Below are 15,973 nucleotides of genomic sequence, written 5' to 3'. Positions count from 1 at the left end.
AGCATCTCCAAAACGGCAGGTCTTGTGGTGTTTTCCCAGTATGCAGTGGTTAGTACCTACCAAAAGTGGTCCAAGGAAGGACAACCGGTAGACCAGCAACAGGGTCATGGCACCAAAGGCTCACTGATGCGCTTGGGGAGCGAAGGCTAGCCCATCTGGTCCGATCCCACAGAAGAGCTATTGTAGCACAAATTGATGAAAAACGTAATGCTGGCCATGATATAAAGGTGTCAGGACACACAGTGCATTGCAGCTTGCTGCATATGGGGCTGCGTAGCCGCAGACTGGTCAGAGTGCCAATGCTGACCCTTATCCACCGCTGAAAGTGCCTACAATGGGCATGTGAGCGTCAGAACTTGACCATGGAGCAATGGAAGAAGGTGGCCTGGTCTGGTGGATCATGTTTTCTTTTAGATCATGTGGCCGGTCGGGTGCATGTTCATTATTGACTTGGGAAAGCGATGGCAGCAGGATGCACTATGGGAAGAAGGCAGACCAGTGGAGGCTGTGTGATGCTCTGGGCAATGTTCTGCTGGGACACCTTGGATTCTGGCATTCATGTGGATGTTACTTTTACACATACCACCTACCTAAAGATTGTTGCAGACTACTTACACCCCTTCATGGCAACGGTATTCGCTAATGGCATCCTGAATCTAATGCCAATATTAGTTACTTGTGTGTTTAAACAAAGATTTTGTATGAACTGTACGATTAATGACTAACGTCTTTGAAGTCAGTTCTGGATTAACTGCATAAATTCACATAGATGATTGTCCTTTCTTAGTTGGCTGATGAAGGCTTTTGTTGGCAATTAATAGATAGTCAATGTATTCCATAATAAGAGTGTAGACCATCAATAGACTGCGGTGATGCAGGCAGAGATCAGTGTTGTGCATCGCAGTTCAACCGGCAGGTCATTTCAATGAGGTCTATCCTAAATCCAATGTTCAGACAGAGTTGGCATAAATTCATCTTCTGAAGTCCTTTGTAATAGACTGAAGTGATGTCTGACTGGCACTGACTGCATTTAGTCATCATCACTCAGCGACACATAGCAGTGCAGTCTCACCCAAGCAGGAATGGAGCTGGATCTGTCCGGTTCCCGAGGTAGAGACATGGAAACAAACAGAATAATTTCAGCGTAGATGCCATTCAATTTATTGCAGAGTTATAGATCTCTGTTTCTGGTTACGGCAGCACTAAACTAAAGCAGCCTAATTGTGGGTTGGAGGATAAATTAGGTGTATGTTTGGCTAAATAGATGAGTCTTTAGTCTAGACTTAAACTGAGTGAGTGTGGCTGTGTCCCGAACATGGTTAGGGAGACTATTCCATAGTTTAGAAACCTAATGTGACAATTATCTTCCTCCTTTTGTGGATTTTGATATTCTAGGAAGTACTAACAGGACAGAAGTTAGACCATTCAAAACTTTTACAAATTTAATAGAATTTTTAAATTAATAAGAAATGTAACAGGTAATGATGATAAAATGGGGCTAAAATGATCAAGAGATCATTTTAAGAGATCCTCCCATTAATCCATCACAATAATCTAGTCTTGAGGTCATGAATGCATGAATTAGTTTTTCGCATCAGCAACAGAGAGCATGTGCCGTAATTTAGCAATATTTCTTAGGTGGAAGAATGCAGTTCTACAAACATTGGTAATTTGATTTTCAAAGGACAGATTGGTATCAAATATAACACCTAAGTTCTGCGCTGTTGAAGATGATGTAACAGTACATCCATCGAGAGTGAAATTATATTTTTTCGGCTTATTTGTTTTTTGAGTTTTTTTTGGTCCAATAATTAGAACCTCTGTTTTGTCGGAATTGAGTAGAAGGAAATTTCTGGCCATCCAATCTTTTATTTCATTGATACACTCTGCTAATTTGGAGAATTGTGAAATTTCATTGGGTTTCAAAGAAATATAAAGTTGGGTATCATTGGCATACGAGTTTAAACTTTTTCCACGATCCCTGATAATATCTGATAAATGTACACTAATGTAGTTACCACATAATTAGCTAAATATTGTTTTAATTCAATAATATAACGTTACATGCTATTTCCTATTTCTGTACTTTTATTATTATTATTTGCCATTTCATCACATGTGACCATCATGTGATTTTGGTGACATGCTGGCTGAGCACACACGCAGACAGTGACGACAACATTTTGACTTCCTTCTGAAATCTGATTACATTTTATGAAATATTTATAGTAATTCCACTTATGAAGCTGAATTAAACAGTAATTTTTAAAGCTTAATAGGGCGGCTGTGGTTCAGGTGGTAGAGCGGGTCAGCCACTAATCGCAGGGTTGGTGGTTCAATTCCCGGCCCACATGACTCCACATGCCGAAGTGTCCTTGGGCAAGACACTGAACCCCAAGTTGCTCCCAATGGTAGGTTAGCACCTTGCATGGCAGATCTGCCACCATTGGTGTATGAATGTGTGTGTGAATGTGTGAATGAGTCACAGTGTAAAGCGCTTTGAATACCATTAAGGTTAAAAAGGCACTATATAAGTGCAGACCATTTACTTAATAGAATGGAACATGCTAAAGTTTTGTTTGAGCAATCTGAGGATCTCCAGATGTTTCCTTTGTCACTATTATTCCTGTACCTTTGTTTTGTGTCTGTTTTGAGCCTTTGTGATTGAGATGCTGTGGAAATGGTTATTTCATGGCCAAGTTTTCAGAGTAATGGATAATTAATAAATGTTTAATTAGGCATAAATAGTTCTTACTTTAGATTAGGTCATGAAAATGCTTAGCTAGCAATTAGTCAATGTTTATTATGACATTTATTAAGTAATAATGGCTTTAATAGTAAGTGTAACTAAATTAGTAACAAATACATTACGTTTAAATATATATCCAATTAATTAAATATGTAATTTCTTTATTAACTATGAATTCGTGCCTTTTCATGTTCTCATAAACACTTCTTTACCACTGGTTTGCATCAACTAAAATACATCAGTTAAGTATGAGTCGTTGTTTACTAAGGATAATAATATTAAAAATCATCAAACGCTCAATAAATTAACTTATTAAACAATAATAAATAATTTGCTACAGTGAATATAAATAAATAACAAACTATTTGTACATAGCTTATTACTGTATTGATAATTTAGGAAAATGTATTTATAAATGATCAATTGATTATTAACTAATGCTTTACAAATACTTTATAACCGTGTACTTTAAAGTGTTACCCAAATGATAGTTTTCAGCAGGTATTCTGTAATCTGTAGTGGGATACATTTTTAAAACAACCTTCCCAACCTGGTTTATGGGTAACACATTACAGTAATGTTCCCTTTTTAAGGGTTTATTAAGGGATTCATTAATGACTAATAATTCATTTACAAATGCATTTTAAATCATTGATATACTGTTATAACATAATGAATAAAAAGACTGTCATGTAATACTTGCCAAATAGTGTCCCGTTTTATCTCTCATGTTATAATTCTTTAATAACACTTATTTAACATTAGAAAATGTATCTTTATGTAAAGTGGATACATAAAGCATTTATTACAGAGTTTTCAACATGAGAAACTTGTACATAAAGTTCAGTATGGTTTAATGGTTATCAGGCTTTATTATATGATACATGCTGTGAATGAACATGAAGTCAAAGAAGATTTTCAAGGATTTTTAGTCTTGACACTCCATCTAGTGGACAAAATATGTAATACACCCTTGATTTACCATGCAGAAATGAGATTTTGGATTGTTGGACAATTAAATCAGGAAAAACTGAACTTCAGGAAAAACAGATTTCATAAAGCTCTTCATTTGTTGGATAGTTGTTGCTATTTTTACTGCACAGATATTACATAACAAGAGCAATTACTCTGATTTCATTAAATTTATTGAATTTCTTAATTATCTGCCCAATCTTGTGGACAAAGTCAGAAGTATATTCTTCATCTGTCAATTACAGTTGAAATAAATCATGTTTTTATTTGCTGTTGACAAGAGGATATTGATGAATTTCAGCACATGTCCTCAGACTATCCTGGTGTCTATATTTTTATAAGTTTTGTCATGTTTGGACCTTGTGCACACAAATAAATGCATAGTAGTAGTGACAGTTCAAACCCAAAACATGTAACTGGCTTATATCTTTGAAGCACTTTGACAAATCAAAAATCCAAATAGTTTTTTCATCAGGACCGTCCCTAGATGATACGTGCAAAAGTTTGAGCAAATCAAACATTTTTAGGGGTGAAAATAAAATCGTATATATATACGATTTTATTTTCACCCCTAAAAATGTTTGATTTGCTCTATATATATATATATATATATATATATATATATATATATATATGTTTTGTTCGACTTGACTCAAAGGAAATAAGAATTTTATAGACAAGAAGTTATAAGCAAAATATTGTTTGAACCACATATCAGGGATTTATAATGCATTTGTAAATGATTTGAGTTATTCATAAACCCTTAACAATGGAAACATTAATGTAAAGTGACCAATGTATGTTATATTATTATTAATAAACCACATTACACCACAAATTAGACAAAGCTGAAGTAGCCATGTAACAATCATTCCCATTACATGCAGTAAAGACATGATATTCTAATTGAAAAAAGAACTTGGACCATATCTTTGTAGAGACTTCTTATAGCACTCTTACAACTGTGAGTCATTCTAATGGGAAATCAATGTTTTATGTAAAGTGTTCTTACTTCTAGAGATCAATATCAAATCTCTCTCTAGGGATATTTTACTACATTATGACCCTGGATGATTGAACTCAGAGATCTAATGCTCTTGATTTAGTAATATGGTTATACTGAATATACAAACATTTTGCAAATTGAATGTGACATTTTGAATGCAGCAATTACATTCAGATAGAGGTGTGTGTGTTTTGTTTTTTTGTAAATTAGCATTGCTAAATTTATATTGCAGGTGTGTTTGTTCACAATACTACTTTATCTCATGATGTGTGTGCACGATAGGCTAAAGAGAAGTATGATAAATCTCTGGATGAGCTGTCGAAGTGCACACCACAGTACACGGAGAGTATGGAGCAGGTGTTTGATCAGTGCCAGCAACACGAGGTCAAGCGTCTGACGTTCCTCAAAGAGGTTCTTCTGGACATCAAAAGACACCTCAACCTTACAGAGAACCAAAAGTCAGTGTAAACACAACAGCCTTAACTGCTTACTCATTTACATAAAATCCAGACGACTTCAGTTTTTGGTTCTTCAAATGGTCATTCTTGATTAAAATGGTCATTCTTAGGGGGTCTAGAACTAACCTTGAGAACCAACCCATACCAATAGGAAAGACACAGATGAGATCTTTGAGAACAATGTCTCAAACTGTGCTCCGATTTACAAAGTAAATGTCAATTGAAAGTCAAATTCATCCAAAACCGAATCTATACTAGATACATTACATCTCTATATTCTTACTGTAAGTCATGACAGATGTCTCATTTGATTAGATTTTATTTCTTCTTTTTGGAGAAACATCTGAGACAAAGTTGATCCATGAAACATAACTGAGATCTCAATTAAGTGCATTTCTCTGGGTGATGATGTACAGATTTGTACAGTATGTAACTGATTGTGTTTCTGTGTTTGTGTTTTTTCTGCTCTAGCTATGCTGCGGTGTACCGTGAGTTTGAACGCACCATTCTGGCTGCAAACACACAAGAGGATCTGAAGTGGTTTAGTAATAATCACGGCCCGGACATGCACATGAACTGGCCACAGTTTGAGGTACACACCATTTCATTAACAGTTACCATTCGATATTTACAGATTTATGCCATTTTTAAGTTGCCAGGTTTAGTTCAGAGGATCAAGGCTAATTCATTCCTCATATTACATATTACAGTCTTGCTAGCATAGAAATGACACAAATCATTTACTCAATCAATCATTCAATTACAATCACAAAGACAAAACAAGTGGTGTTTTACTGTTTAGATTATTGCTGAAAATATACATTTTTAATACAAATATGTAGTGAAAAATGCCTTTTACTTACAAAAAATAAACCAGACTGTTCACACTGTGAATTTGACTACAGTAGGTCGAATGCTCTGCTGCTGAAATCAGTCTGTGCTTACCGAAATTTGAACCACTGCACCCAGTGGCTGGAGCTGGAAGTGTTGTTGACAGTATCTGTGTGAATTGTCCACATGGGGGTGCCAAAAGCGAGTTGTATTTTTAGTTGAAATTATGTAGTACCGTCAACAGGAATGCATATTTTATTAACCATACACCCTATCCCAAACTCCAACCCTAAACCTAACCATCAGTGGAGTAAAATGCTATGTTAGAGTGAAAATGCAACCTCCAAACCATGCCCATCTTTGTATATGTGAACACGATTACTTCCTGGTTTCCATGGGACCAGAACCTCTGAGTGTCTCTGAGGCTGCTTGTGCATCATGCTATCAGTAACACCACAGGGAAAGGTGAATATATTTAAACTAATGCAAGAATTTCTAATGGGGGTCGATTTCAGGGTACACACAGGAAATCGATCTGCAAGTCGATTTCCTGTGTGATCATGTTGCCATAAACATCAATTCCTATTGTGACAACTTAAAACGTACCTGCTATAAGTCAAACTTATTTGTTATGGTGCAGAAAACACATTTTTCTTTCTCGTGAATGTGTCTCTGTCAGGAATATAATCCAGATGCCACCAATGCTGTAGCCAAGAGAGAGAAGAAGAAGCCAGATGGAGTTGCTCCTGCGACTCCCAGCACAGAACATGGAGGTCAACCGGGTGACCGCGGCAGGTCAGACATCATTTCTGCTTTCACACTGGTTTCTGATGTCCTCTGTTGTACATTCTACTATAATGTTTTTCTTTATAAGATGCAGAAGAATGATTTCTGTCCTTAGCTGCCTTCCCTAAACTCTTTAAAAAGTTTTCAATGGCTCTTTAAAGCACCTTAAGTTCAGGCAAACAGCATCATTCCCGGATGAATAGGGTGCTTGATTTGTTATAAGGTTTGTTATAAGGTTCTTTGGAGATCAAACCAGTTATATTTAATTATTGTCATTTATATGCACCATTATATTAAAAATAAAATGTTATGGGATATCAAAGTTTTTGCATACACCTATTATGTTTGGGTCAAATCTGATGCGGGGGTAAATATTGCTGGTTTTCAATGCAGCTGTGAAGCTTCTCTTGAGTCAAGAGTGTCACAAGATCTCTCTGTCTCTCTCTCTCTCTCTCTCTCTCTATCTATCTATCTCTCTCTATCTATCTATCTCTCTCTCTCTCTCTCCTAAAGAGATAATAAACATTATTGGTTAAATCAACTTGCATGAATACTGAATCCTAAGTGCTCAATGCAGGAATACAAGTGGCATGCAAACCTGAACTTTGCTTACCCACGTGGCGCGGATGCCGCAATCTGGTGGAACACGCAATCTTTATCCACACCTAGCAAGAAGATCGTTGTGAACTGACTACTCTTGTAAAAGTGAAACATTACAGCTTGAAAAACGGTTTCTGGATGCATTTTTAAAAAGGGAAGTGATGACAGACAGTTGTTAGAAACTTATAAAGCAGAAGCTGGATTATGATTCGATAATATCCCTGAATTGAATGAATGACCTAAAATTACTACAAAACTTCCTGGACAGACGAAAAGATGGTTTTCTAAAGAAAAGGTTCTCCTATTTTATTGAATCTAACTTGAGCCTTTATTTTTAAGAATCTACAATAGACGGAGGAACTGGTGGTTGTTGCTTCATGTTCATGCTAACACTGTGTGTCCTGTGTGTTTGTGTAGTGTGAGCAGCTATGAAAAGAACCAGGTGTACTCCACAGAATGGTCTGATGATGAGCAGCCCACCGGATGTTCGGGGAATGAGACCAACGGGGGTGGGAACTCTTTTGAGGATGACTCAAGCTGCAAAGGAGGCGTGCGTGTGCGAGCGCTGTATGACTATGAAGGGCAAGAGCAGGATGAGCTCACCTTCAAAGCAGGTAAATATCACAATGTCATCATCGATATTATTAAGAAAAACTGGAACAAAAATAAATTTTTATAACATCAATATTTTACAATAAATTACCACAGTGACAGTCAAAGAGGTGTCAACATAGCTTCAACCCTTAAAACCTTCTCTAAATCATTATAGATCAACTGACATTTGCAACCTGGTCTCATTGAAACACGTTTCTATACTAAAATGATTCTTACGTGCTCTTTGTACGTATCGTGGCAGCTTAACTGCAAAGGACCAGGGTACAAGACCTGAAGTGATTTTAATCTTACATTTGCTTTTCTGACATTATCGGTTAGGTTTAAGTTGAAGGTTTAGGGTGGAGAGATTTAAAACTTGATGGACCATAAAGCTTCAAACTCTCATCTGTATGGGAGGACCTTTAACTGGCTTTTATTTATCAAAAATGTTGCCAAAGTCACAACATTTTAATGACATCGGGCTGGACCCTTCGCTAAACCCTGCTTTAAAAATGTTACCAACCAATCTTAGAAACTGTTGCCATCTGCCATAGTATCAGACAAGCATTTGCTCTTTTCTAATGCAAGCCTTTAGACGTCCTATGTGTTTGTTATTATCCAAAAATGCAGAATGCTGCTGCTTATTGAATTGAATATTGTCCTGGGATCTGTAACAATAGGCCCTTCCCCATTGCTGGAACTACAGTCCATTTTAGGCACTTTTACTCTGAACTACAGCCCTTTTTTGCACATGAGGAACTATAGTTCCTCTTAGCCATTTAAAGACTTTTTTAGCTCCTCTGGGGTAGGTCATTTTTGGGAGAATAAGGAATGTGGAGGTGCTGCAGTCTGTGATTGTTTTTTATTTTGATTTTATTTCTTTACATTTTTGAACAGATGTTTTCTCTATACCACTTGATTTCTGGTTAATTACATGACAAGTATGTCAGTTATATTATGTATGATACACAGGTGACGAATTAACTAAGACTGAGGAGGAAGATGACCAGGGCTGGTGCAGAGGTCGCCTGGACACTGGCCAGACGGGATTATACCCGGCCAATTACGTTGAGGAAATCTAATAAGCTGACCAGAGGACGCCGCACCATTGGAAGCAGTTCTGATTGTCTGACCTAACATGGCAAAAATGCCAGAGACTTCAAATGAATGACTTTCCCTAAAGATGTGCAACGCAGTCTTGTTTAAAACCGAAAACATCTTAGTAACCGATAACCACACTGTATATATTGATCTTGTCTGGGAGGTGGGTACAAGCTTGCTCGCGACTAATATATATTTGCAAATATTTACAAATGATATACACACATACACACAACCAAACAAACAAACAAACACATAAACCAATAAATTACCTTTCAGTTATGCATACAAAGGATTATTTGTGCGGCTTACATGTTATTTGCAGAGATGAGTTTAGAATACTGTAATTAACACAATATCCAACTGAACAGACCTTCATGTGGCCACTATGTGTATTTTAGGAGAAGTTCATGTAGAAGAGTCAGTGTGTGCATTACCGGGTATTTGTCCAATGTCTTGCAACTCAGTCGTCGTGTTTAAACAGAAAATAACACTCAACAGGGCAATTTAGGCTATTTCTCTCAACATCTGTTCAGGCCCTGTTGCGCTGTTTATTATATTAGGTATTGTCCTCTAGATGTCTGTGTCTATGCATAGCATGCATGTGCTATGGAGCATGTAGCCCTCGATTCCTCAGGCTATCTGTACTGTATGCAATCCCCATAGTGACCTCAGAGGGCAGCAGAATTACATTATCCTCAAACCAGGAAGTGGAGAAACTAGAAACTCTCAGGCTATGTTCAGAATGGAATACTACTAACTGAATATTGCAGAGTATACACTGTTTACTACCTACTGTCTTGTTCTAATAACAAGCGAATCTGTAGACATTAATCCATGATAAAAATCAAACAGTAGCATGCTACATGGTTGTTCCATGACCTCATCATATTGCATGTGAGTGGTGTGCAGGCGCCATATTTAAAACGGATGACATTTTGTGTAAAATTGCCTTAACTCAATTAAGAGTCAATAAGAAGATATTAAATCTTGGCTACAGTTCCATTTCATTCATCATACTGGAAATGGAATGTCATACAGTATCAACGCATTGTGTTCACATTTTGTTAAAATTAGTAGTATTCCATGCATACAGAATATGAACATACTGTGCTCAGTATACATATTATATGCTATAATAGTAAGAAAGAAAGAGTAGTATGTTAGTATGCTATTCTGAACATGACCCCAGTTGTTCCCAGTCTCTCCACTACAACTGTAGTGTCATCTCATGTTTGTTGAAGCCTTGTGCTGTTTTCAGTTACTCCGTGAGTAAATTGTACTACGCTATTGTGCTGTCTCATGGAGTCTTTCAGGTAGAGAAGGTCTTAAATAAGCATCATATCTTTATCCGGTATCTTTTCATGGACGTGAATGTTTTCTGAGCACAGTTTGGGCTACTTACGCATAGCACATTTCAAAAGACAAAGTCCATGAGCATAATAAATCATAAAGTGAATAGTCCACAACACTAGTTCAGTAAAAGGATTAGTTCACCCAAAAAAATCTAAATTCAGTCACTGTTTACTCACCCCTGTGTTGTTTTAACCCCATATGACTTTCTTTCTATTTCTTAACACAAATGGAGAAATTGTGAAAAATGTTGTGCTCAGTGATGTCATACAATGGTGGTTTATGGTGATCACCTCTTCAAGCTTCAAAAGGACACAAAAGTATCATTCAGAAGTCTAATAAATTATTCAGTGAGACTCAAGATTGTTATGAAAGCATACGATAAGATTTGGTAAGAAAACAAACCAAAATGTAATGTATTTTTTAGTGGAAATTTTCACTGATCTCCTGTGCTCGTTCATGATAGGGCACTCGAGCAACAGTTCACGAAGCACCCTCGCGGCATTGGGGCATTCATGCGAAAACAAATTTTGTTTATCTAAAAACAGATCCTCCACAGCGATAGCGACAACTGAACACAACACAGCTGCAAACAAAACAGAGAACAGAACTTACTAAACATGTCTGAAGAGTTTGTAGTCGAAGAATTGATGAATTTCTATGCCCAGCCTTATTTTTTTGGAATGGTGTACTTGGAAATCAAACAGAAACATAGAGGAGGCTACAGGCAGCCACAGACACAGCATGTCCTATCCTGACGCCAAATGGCATGTGATAAAGCTATATTTTCTACGTTAATCAGTTTTTGTTCTAACCTGCCCAGCCATATTTTTTTGGAAAGATTTTGGACTGGTGCCAGTTCACAGTGGACAGATAGAAAATGTAACTTTCATCATGTGTCGTTTGCTGTCAGAGTTTTCGCTTCAAAACTTTTGCTCTCATGCCCTATTGTGAATGCTCACAGGAGATCAATGGTCAGTGAACATTTGTACTAAATAATACATTAGATTTCAGTTTGTTTCTCACCAAACCTTATCGTATGCTTTTAGAATATTCATGAGTCTAATGGAATAATATATTAGACTTCTGAATGATACTTTTGTGTCCTTTTGAAGCTTGAAGAGGTGATCACCATAAACTGCCATTGTATGACATCACTGAGCACAACATTTTTCACAATTTCTCCATTTGTGTTAAGAAAAAGAAAGCAAGTCATATATAGGGTTATTACAACACAGGGGTGAGTAAACAATGTCTGAATTTTCATTTTTGGGCGAACTGTCCCTTTAATAATGCACAGCAAGTCAAAGCTGTATATATCACACCTGTAGTTGATTAATAACAACTGATCCATTTGGATGAAGCTTTGTTATTACATGGCGAAAAATTACTTTCTTAATCAGTATTTTTGTCTTGTCCTTTATTATCTAGACAACTTTAAAACAATAAATTAAGACTTGTTTCCAGAGAATGGATCATAATTTAAGTTTATTTTACGTTTATTATCTTACCCTATTGGCAAATAGTTTTTTTCTTCTGCTTTTTTTAATCATAAAAAAAATTAAATAATAAAAATAAATTCAAGGGGTAAATTGCTGTTGGGGTGAGAAGATTTTTTGAGATAAACTGAATTTAAGATATTTCTCTGAAAACAAGTCTGCTTATAAGTCTTATTTAAATGTATTGTGTATTAACAATGTTTATATATTTTAACTGAAAATGACAAAAATACTGATGATGAAAGAAAAAGATTTTTTGAAGTGCAGTTGGACAAATTCTTGTTGTTAATGGCCTGTTTACCGACACGCTCTGCATCTGTTGCAAGACTGTGGTTTTAAATGCATAATATCTTATAAAAATCACTGATGAATTTTGAAATACTATACAAGATAAAAGTTTATACAGACGTTGGTGCCAACATATCATTTGTAGGCAATATATTGTTATTCCTCCCACTACTGACCTCCTGATGATGGCACGTATGCACTGTGTACACATGGAAATGTGCATCATTCATGGAGTTTCAGTATGGCAGTGAAAATGTAGTGAACGGGATGTGGTCCTAAGTAAAAATTGTCCAGCCTTGGAAAAATGACATTGTTAAAATATTGTGTAAAATGTACACAAAAAGAAGTGCAGAAGGGTAAACACATAATATGTTGGGTTAATCGTATTGGGGATTATCCTCTTTATATATTTAGTATGTACAAGTTGTCTTTATGTATGGAAAATAAAACTATAGTGTTATAATTGTAAATGTTGGGTATCAAAAGAAAAATGCTTTGAAAAAAATGACATAATGTAATGCTCTATAAGTACCATATTGTATTAATTTGATTTTGACTGCAATGAAACCACTTATGTACCATACCTGTATAAATGCGTGTGGGTCCACTCCATCATATTTGTATATGATGGTGTAATTTATTAAGATTATATTCTACTGTAACTGTACAACTGTGTTGAGTAGAGACAAACACCTACATTGAGACAGTAAAGAAACATGTAATGTAAATGCTATTTTTAATATTGATTTGTTCTTTATGCAAATGAAGGGATGAAGGTCTCTGTTGTGAACGTTTCTCTTGCGGTGTCGAGGACGTGTGTATGTTCATAGTTAGTTGATGTAAATTGACCTCCTTGCTGGTGTAATGCCTCCTCATCTATGACATGATGTTCATTTATATATGCATTAAGTTAATGATAATGAACATGACAATGAACAAAATAATGTTGAAAACCTGATTTTAAGTTTTTGTGCTGATGTCAGTGTTGCAATATTAGGAAAAAAACATGTTCATTGAGAAAACTTGCAAAATGTGTGCTCAATTATTTTTTCAACATTATGTTTCTGATTTCACCATAATGTCTTACCTGCTCTATGATATTAGTTTTTATTGTATAAGATTAACATGCAGAGTCATTTATAAGTTGATAAGATTGATTTAACCTAAAAGTGTAACAATTCAGTGCTATAATTTTTTTTGAGTGGCCCGTCCATCCCGACACAGCAACATTGACTCAAAAAATGGTGTGAGTTTAAAACAGGATTATTTGTTTGTCCAACCAATAGAGGATTGGGAGAATTTTATTAAATCTATGTAATCTGGAAAGGTTCACATTTCACACTTCCACAAAACCTGCTGTTAATACTTCTCAAGATACAAAGAACCTGAAAATATGTGGAAAGGACTGCAAAATATGTGCAACATATACACATTCCTTTGAAGTATTACATTTTCTCCCCTTTTTTAAAGGGTCTTACTTAAAACTCCCAAAGTTTGTACATATACACTATAAACTCAACGGTCTGGGATATGTTTCCCAAAAGCATCATAAGCCAACTATGGTTGCAAATTCTATGGTTATCAACATAATTTAAACACTGTCACAATGTTGTGAGGTTGAAACTACAGCTCTCTATCTGTGGTTAGGAGCATAGTTTCTTGTTAGTTTATGGTGCCGATGTGTTTTGACATTGCTATGGCTTCTATATCTTTCATTTCAAATATATCTTTCATTCTATCAATACATTTGACCCCGTTTATATGCACTTAAGAAAACGGCTTACTCTGTTATTTATTTTTAAATATCATGTAAACATGAACGCTGTTTTCCTTGTAATGTTTAATGGAATAAAAGGGAGAAAACGGTTTAACACACATAGGTTTATGCTAGAGAATGCACCTTATGTGCCCATGTAAATTTGTGTCTTTTCATTCACATAAAGTCAGAAAAAACAACATATGAATCCAAATTAACATGTATTTATACTAAATTAATACAAAAAATTACTAGAAGTAACTAGATTTAGAAGTGAGAAGTTCCCTATCTGTCACTAACTCGCTGTCCTGTAGTGACACTAGGGGACACAACGTCTCGTTCCCTCCAGGGAACGGAGGTTCCGAAAGTAACCGTGAAGTTCCCTATCTGTCACTCACTCAACGTTGTGTCGATGTAGGGAAAAGAGCAAGCTCCTCCCAGTTCAGAGTATCTCTTTTCTCCTTATGGAGTTGGACTCAGTCTCGATGATGACGCACCTCAAGAACGAGCCTGCCCAGTTGGCGCTGGCCTGTCTGAAGGTGTTCAGGCAGAAGACCGCGGTTCCACTGAAATTATTTCAGAGTCTCCTGGGGCATATGGCAGCCTCGGCAGTGGCCAAATAGCTCGGGTTGATACATATGAGACCACTTCAGTACTGGCTCCAGACTCGAGTCCCGAGATGGGCATGGCTACACGGCACACATCGCGTGGCCATCATGCCGATCTGTCGCCGTCTCTTCAGCCACTGGAACGACCTCTAATTTCTACGGGCAGGGGTTCCCCTAGAGCTGGTCTCCAGGTGCGTTGTGGTTACAACCGACGCCTCCAAGAAAGGCTGATGTGCCACATGCAACGGGCACGCGGCTGCCAGCCCCTGGATGGGCCCTCGGCTACGTTGGAAGTTTTCAGCCGTTGATCCAGGGCAAGCACCTTTTGGTTCGAACAGACAACATGGCGACGGTCGCATATATCAACCCCCAAGGCATGTTACGCTCCCCTCGCATGTCACAACTCGCCCACCGTCTCCTCCTCTGGACTCAGAAGCACCTCAAATCGCTGTGAGCCACTCACATCCTGGGTGACCTCAACACCACAGCCAAGGGAGAGTGGAGACTCCACCCTCAGTTGGTCTAGCTAATTTGGAGTCAATATGGGCAGGCACAGGTAGATCTGTTCGCCTCCCCAGAATCCTCACATTGCCCACTCTGGTACACCCTGACCCTCGGCATAGATGCGTTGGCATACAGCTTGCCACCTGAACTATGCAAGTATACGTTCCCCCCAGTAAGCCTGCTTGCACAGATCCTGTGCAAGGTCAGGGAGAATGAGGAGGAGGTCACCCTAGTGGCTCCTCACTGGCCCACACAGCCTTGGTTCTCGGACCTCATGCTCCTCGCGTCAGCCCCTCCATGGCAAATTCCCCCGAGGAAGGACCTTCTTTCTCATGGACGGGGTACCATCTGGCACCCACAACCAGACCTCTGGAACCTCCATGTCTGGCCCTTGGACAGGACGCGGATGACCTACGTGGCCGTGGTAGACACCAACACTCAGGCTAGGCCCCCCTCTACGAGGCACCTGTATGCCTTGAAGTGACATCTGTTCGCTAAGTGGTGTTCTTCTGGACACAAAGACACCCAGAGATGCATTCTTTCTCCAGGAGAGGTTGGAGAGATGGCTGTCCCCCTCCACCTTGAAGGTGAATGTAGCGGCCATAGCTGCGCACCATGACACAGTGGACGGCAAGTCGTTATGAAAGCATGACTTGATTATTAGGTCCCTTAGAGGCGCTAGGAGGTTGAATCCCTCCAGACCTTGCCTTGTTCCCTCATGGGACCTCTCTGTAGTATAAATCATAATCGAATCAAACTGTATTGAACTTAAATAAAGAGCTTATGAATCGGAATTAAATCAATTTGTATTGATACCCAGCCCTAGTTACTGAGTCTATATATAGACATGTATGCGTTCTTAATCCTG

At 37.7% G+C, this 15,973-nt stretch overlaps 1 protein-coding gene across 1 annotated transcript in view; it reads left to right on the top strand.

Moving 5' to 3' along the window:
• The window catches only part of LOC127618721 (protein kinase C and casein kinase substrate in neurons protein 1-like), a 73,622-nt gene extending 62,956 nt beyond the window's left edge, over positions 1–10,666 (top strand). The window contains exons 6-10 of the mRNA XM_052091331.1: positions 5,010–5,185; positions 5,657–5,777; positions 6,696–6,811; positions 7,820–8,016; positions 8,969–10,666. Of these exons, the coding sequence (XP_051947291.1) occupies positions 5,010–5,185; positions 5,657–5,777; positions 6,696–6,811; positions 7,820–8,016; positions 8,969–9,078 (720 nt within the window). The 3' untranslated portion in view covers positions 9,079–10,666. The remainder of the gene's footprint in view (positions 1–5,009; positions 5,186–5,656; positions 5,778–6,695; positions 6,812–7,819; positions 8,017–8,968) is intronic.
• The last annotated feature ends 5,307 nt before the right edge of the window (positions 10,667–15,973 follow it).

Source organism: Xyrauchen texanus, chromosome 25, assembly GCF_025860055.1.
Source record: "Xyrauchen texanus isolate HMW12.3.18 chromosome 25, RBS_HiC_50CHRs, whole genome shotgun sequence".
In the NCBI taxonomy this organism is placed as follows: domain Eukaryota; kingdom Metazoa; phylum Chordata; class Actinopteri; order Cypriniformes; family Catostomidae; genus Xyrauchen; species Xyrauchen texanus.
Note: the sequence above shows the minus strand (reverse complement) of the source record. Positions and strands in the feature narration are given on the sequence as shown.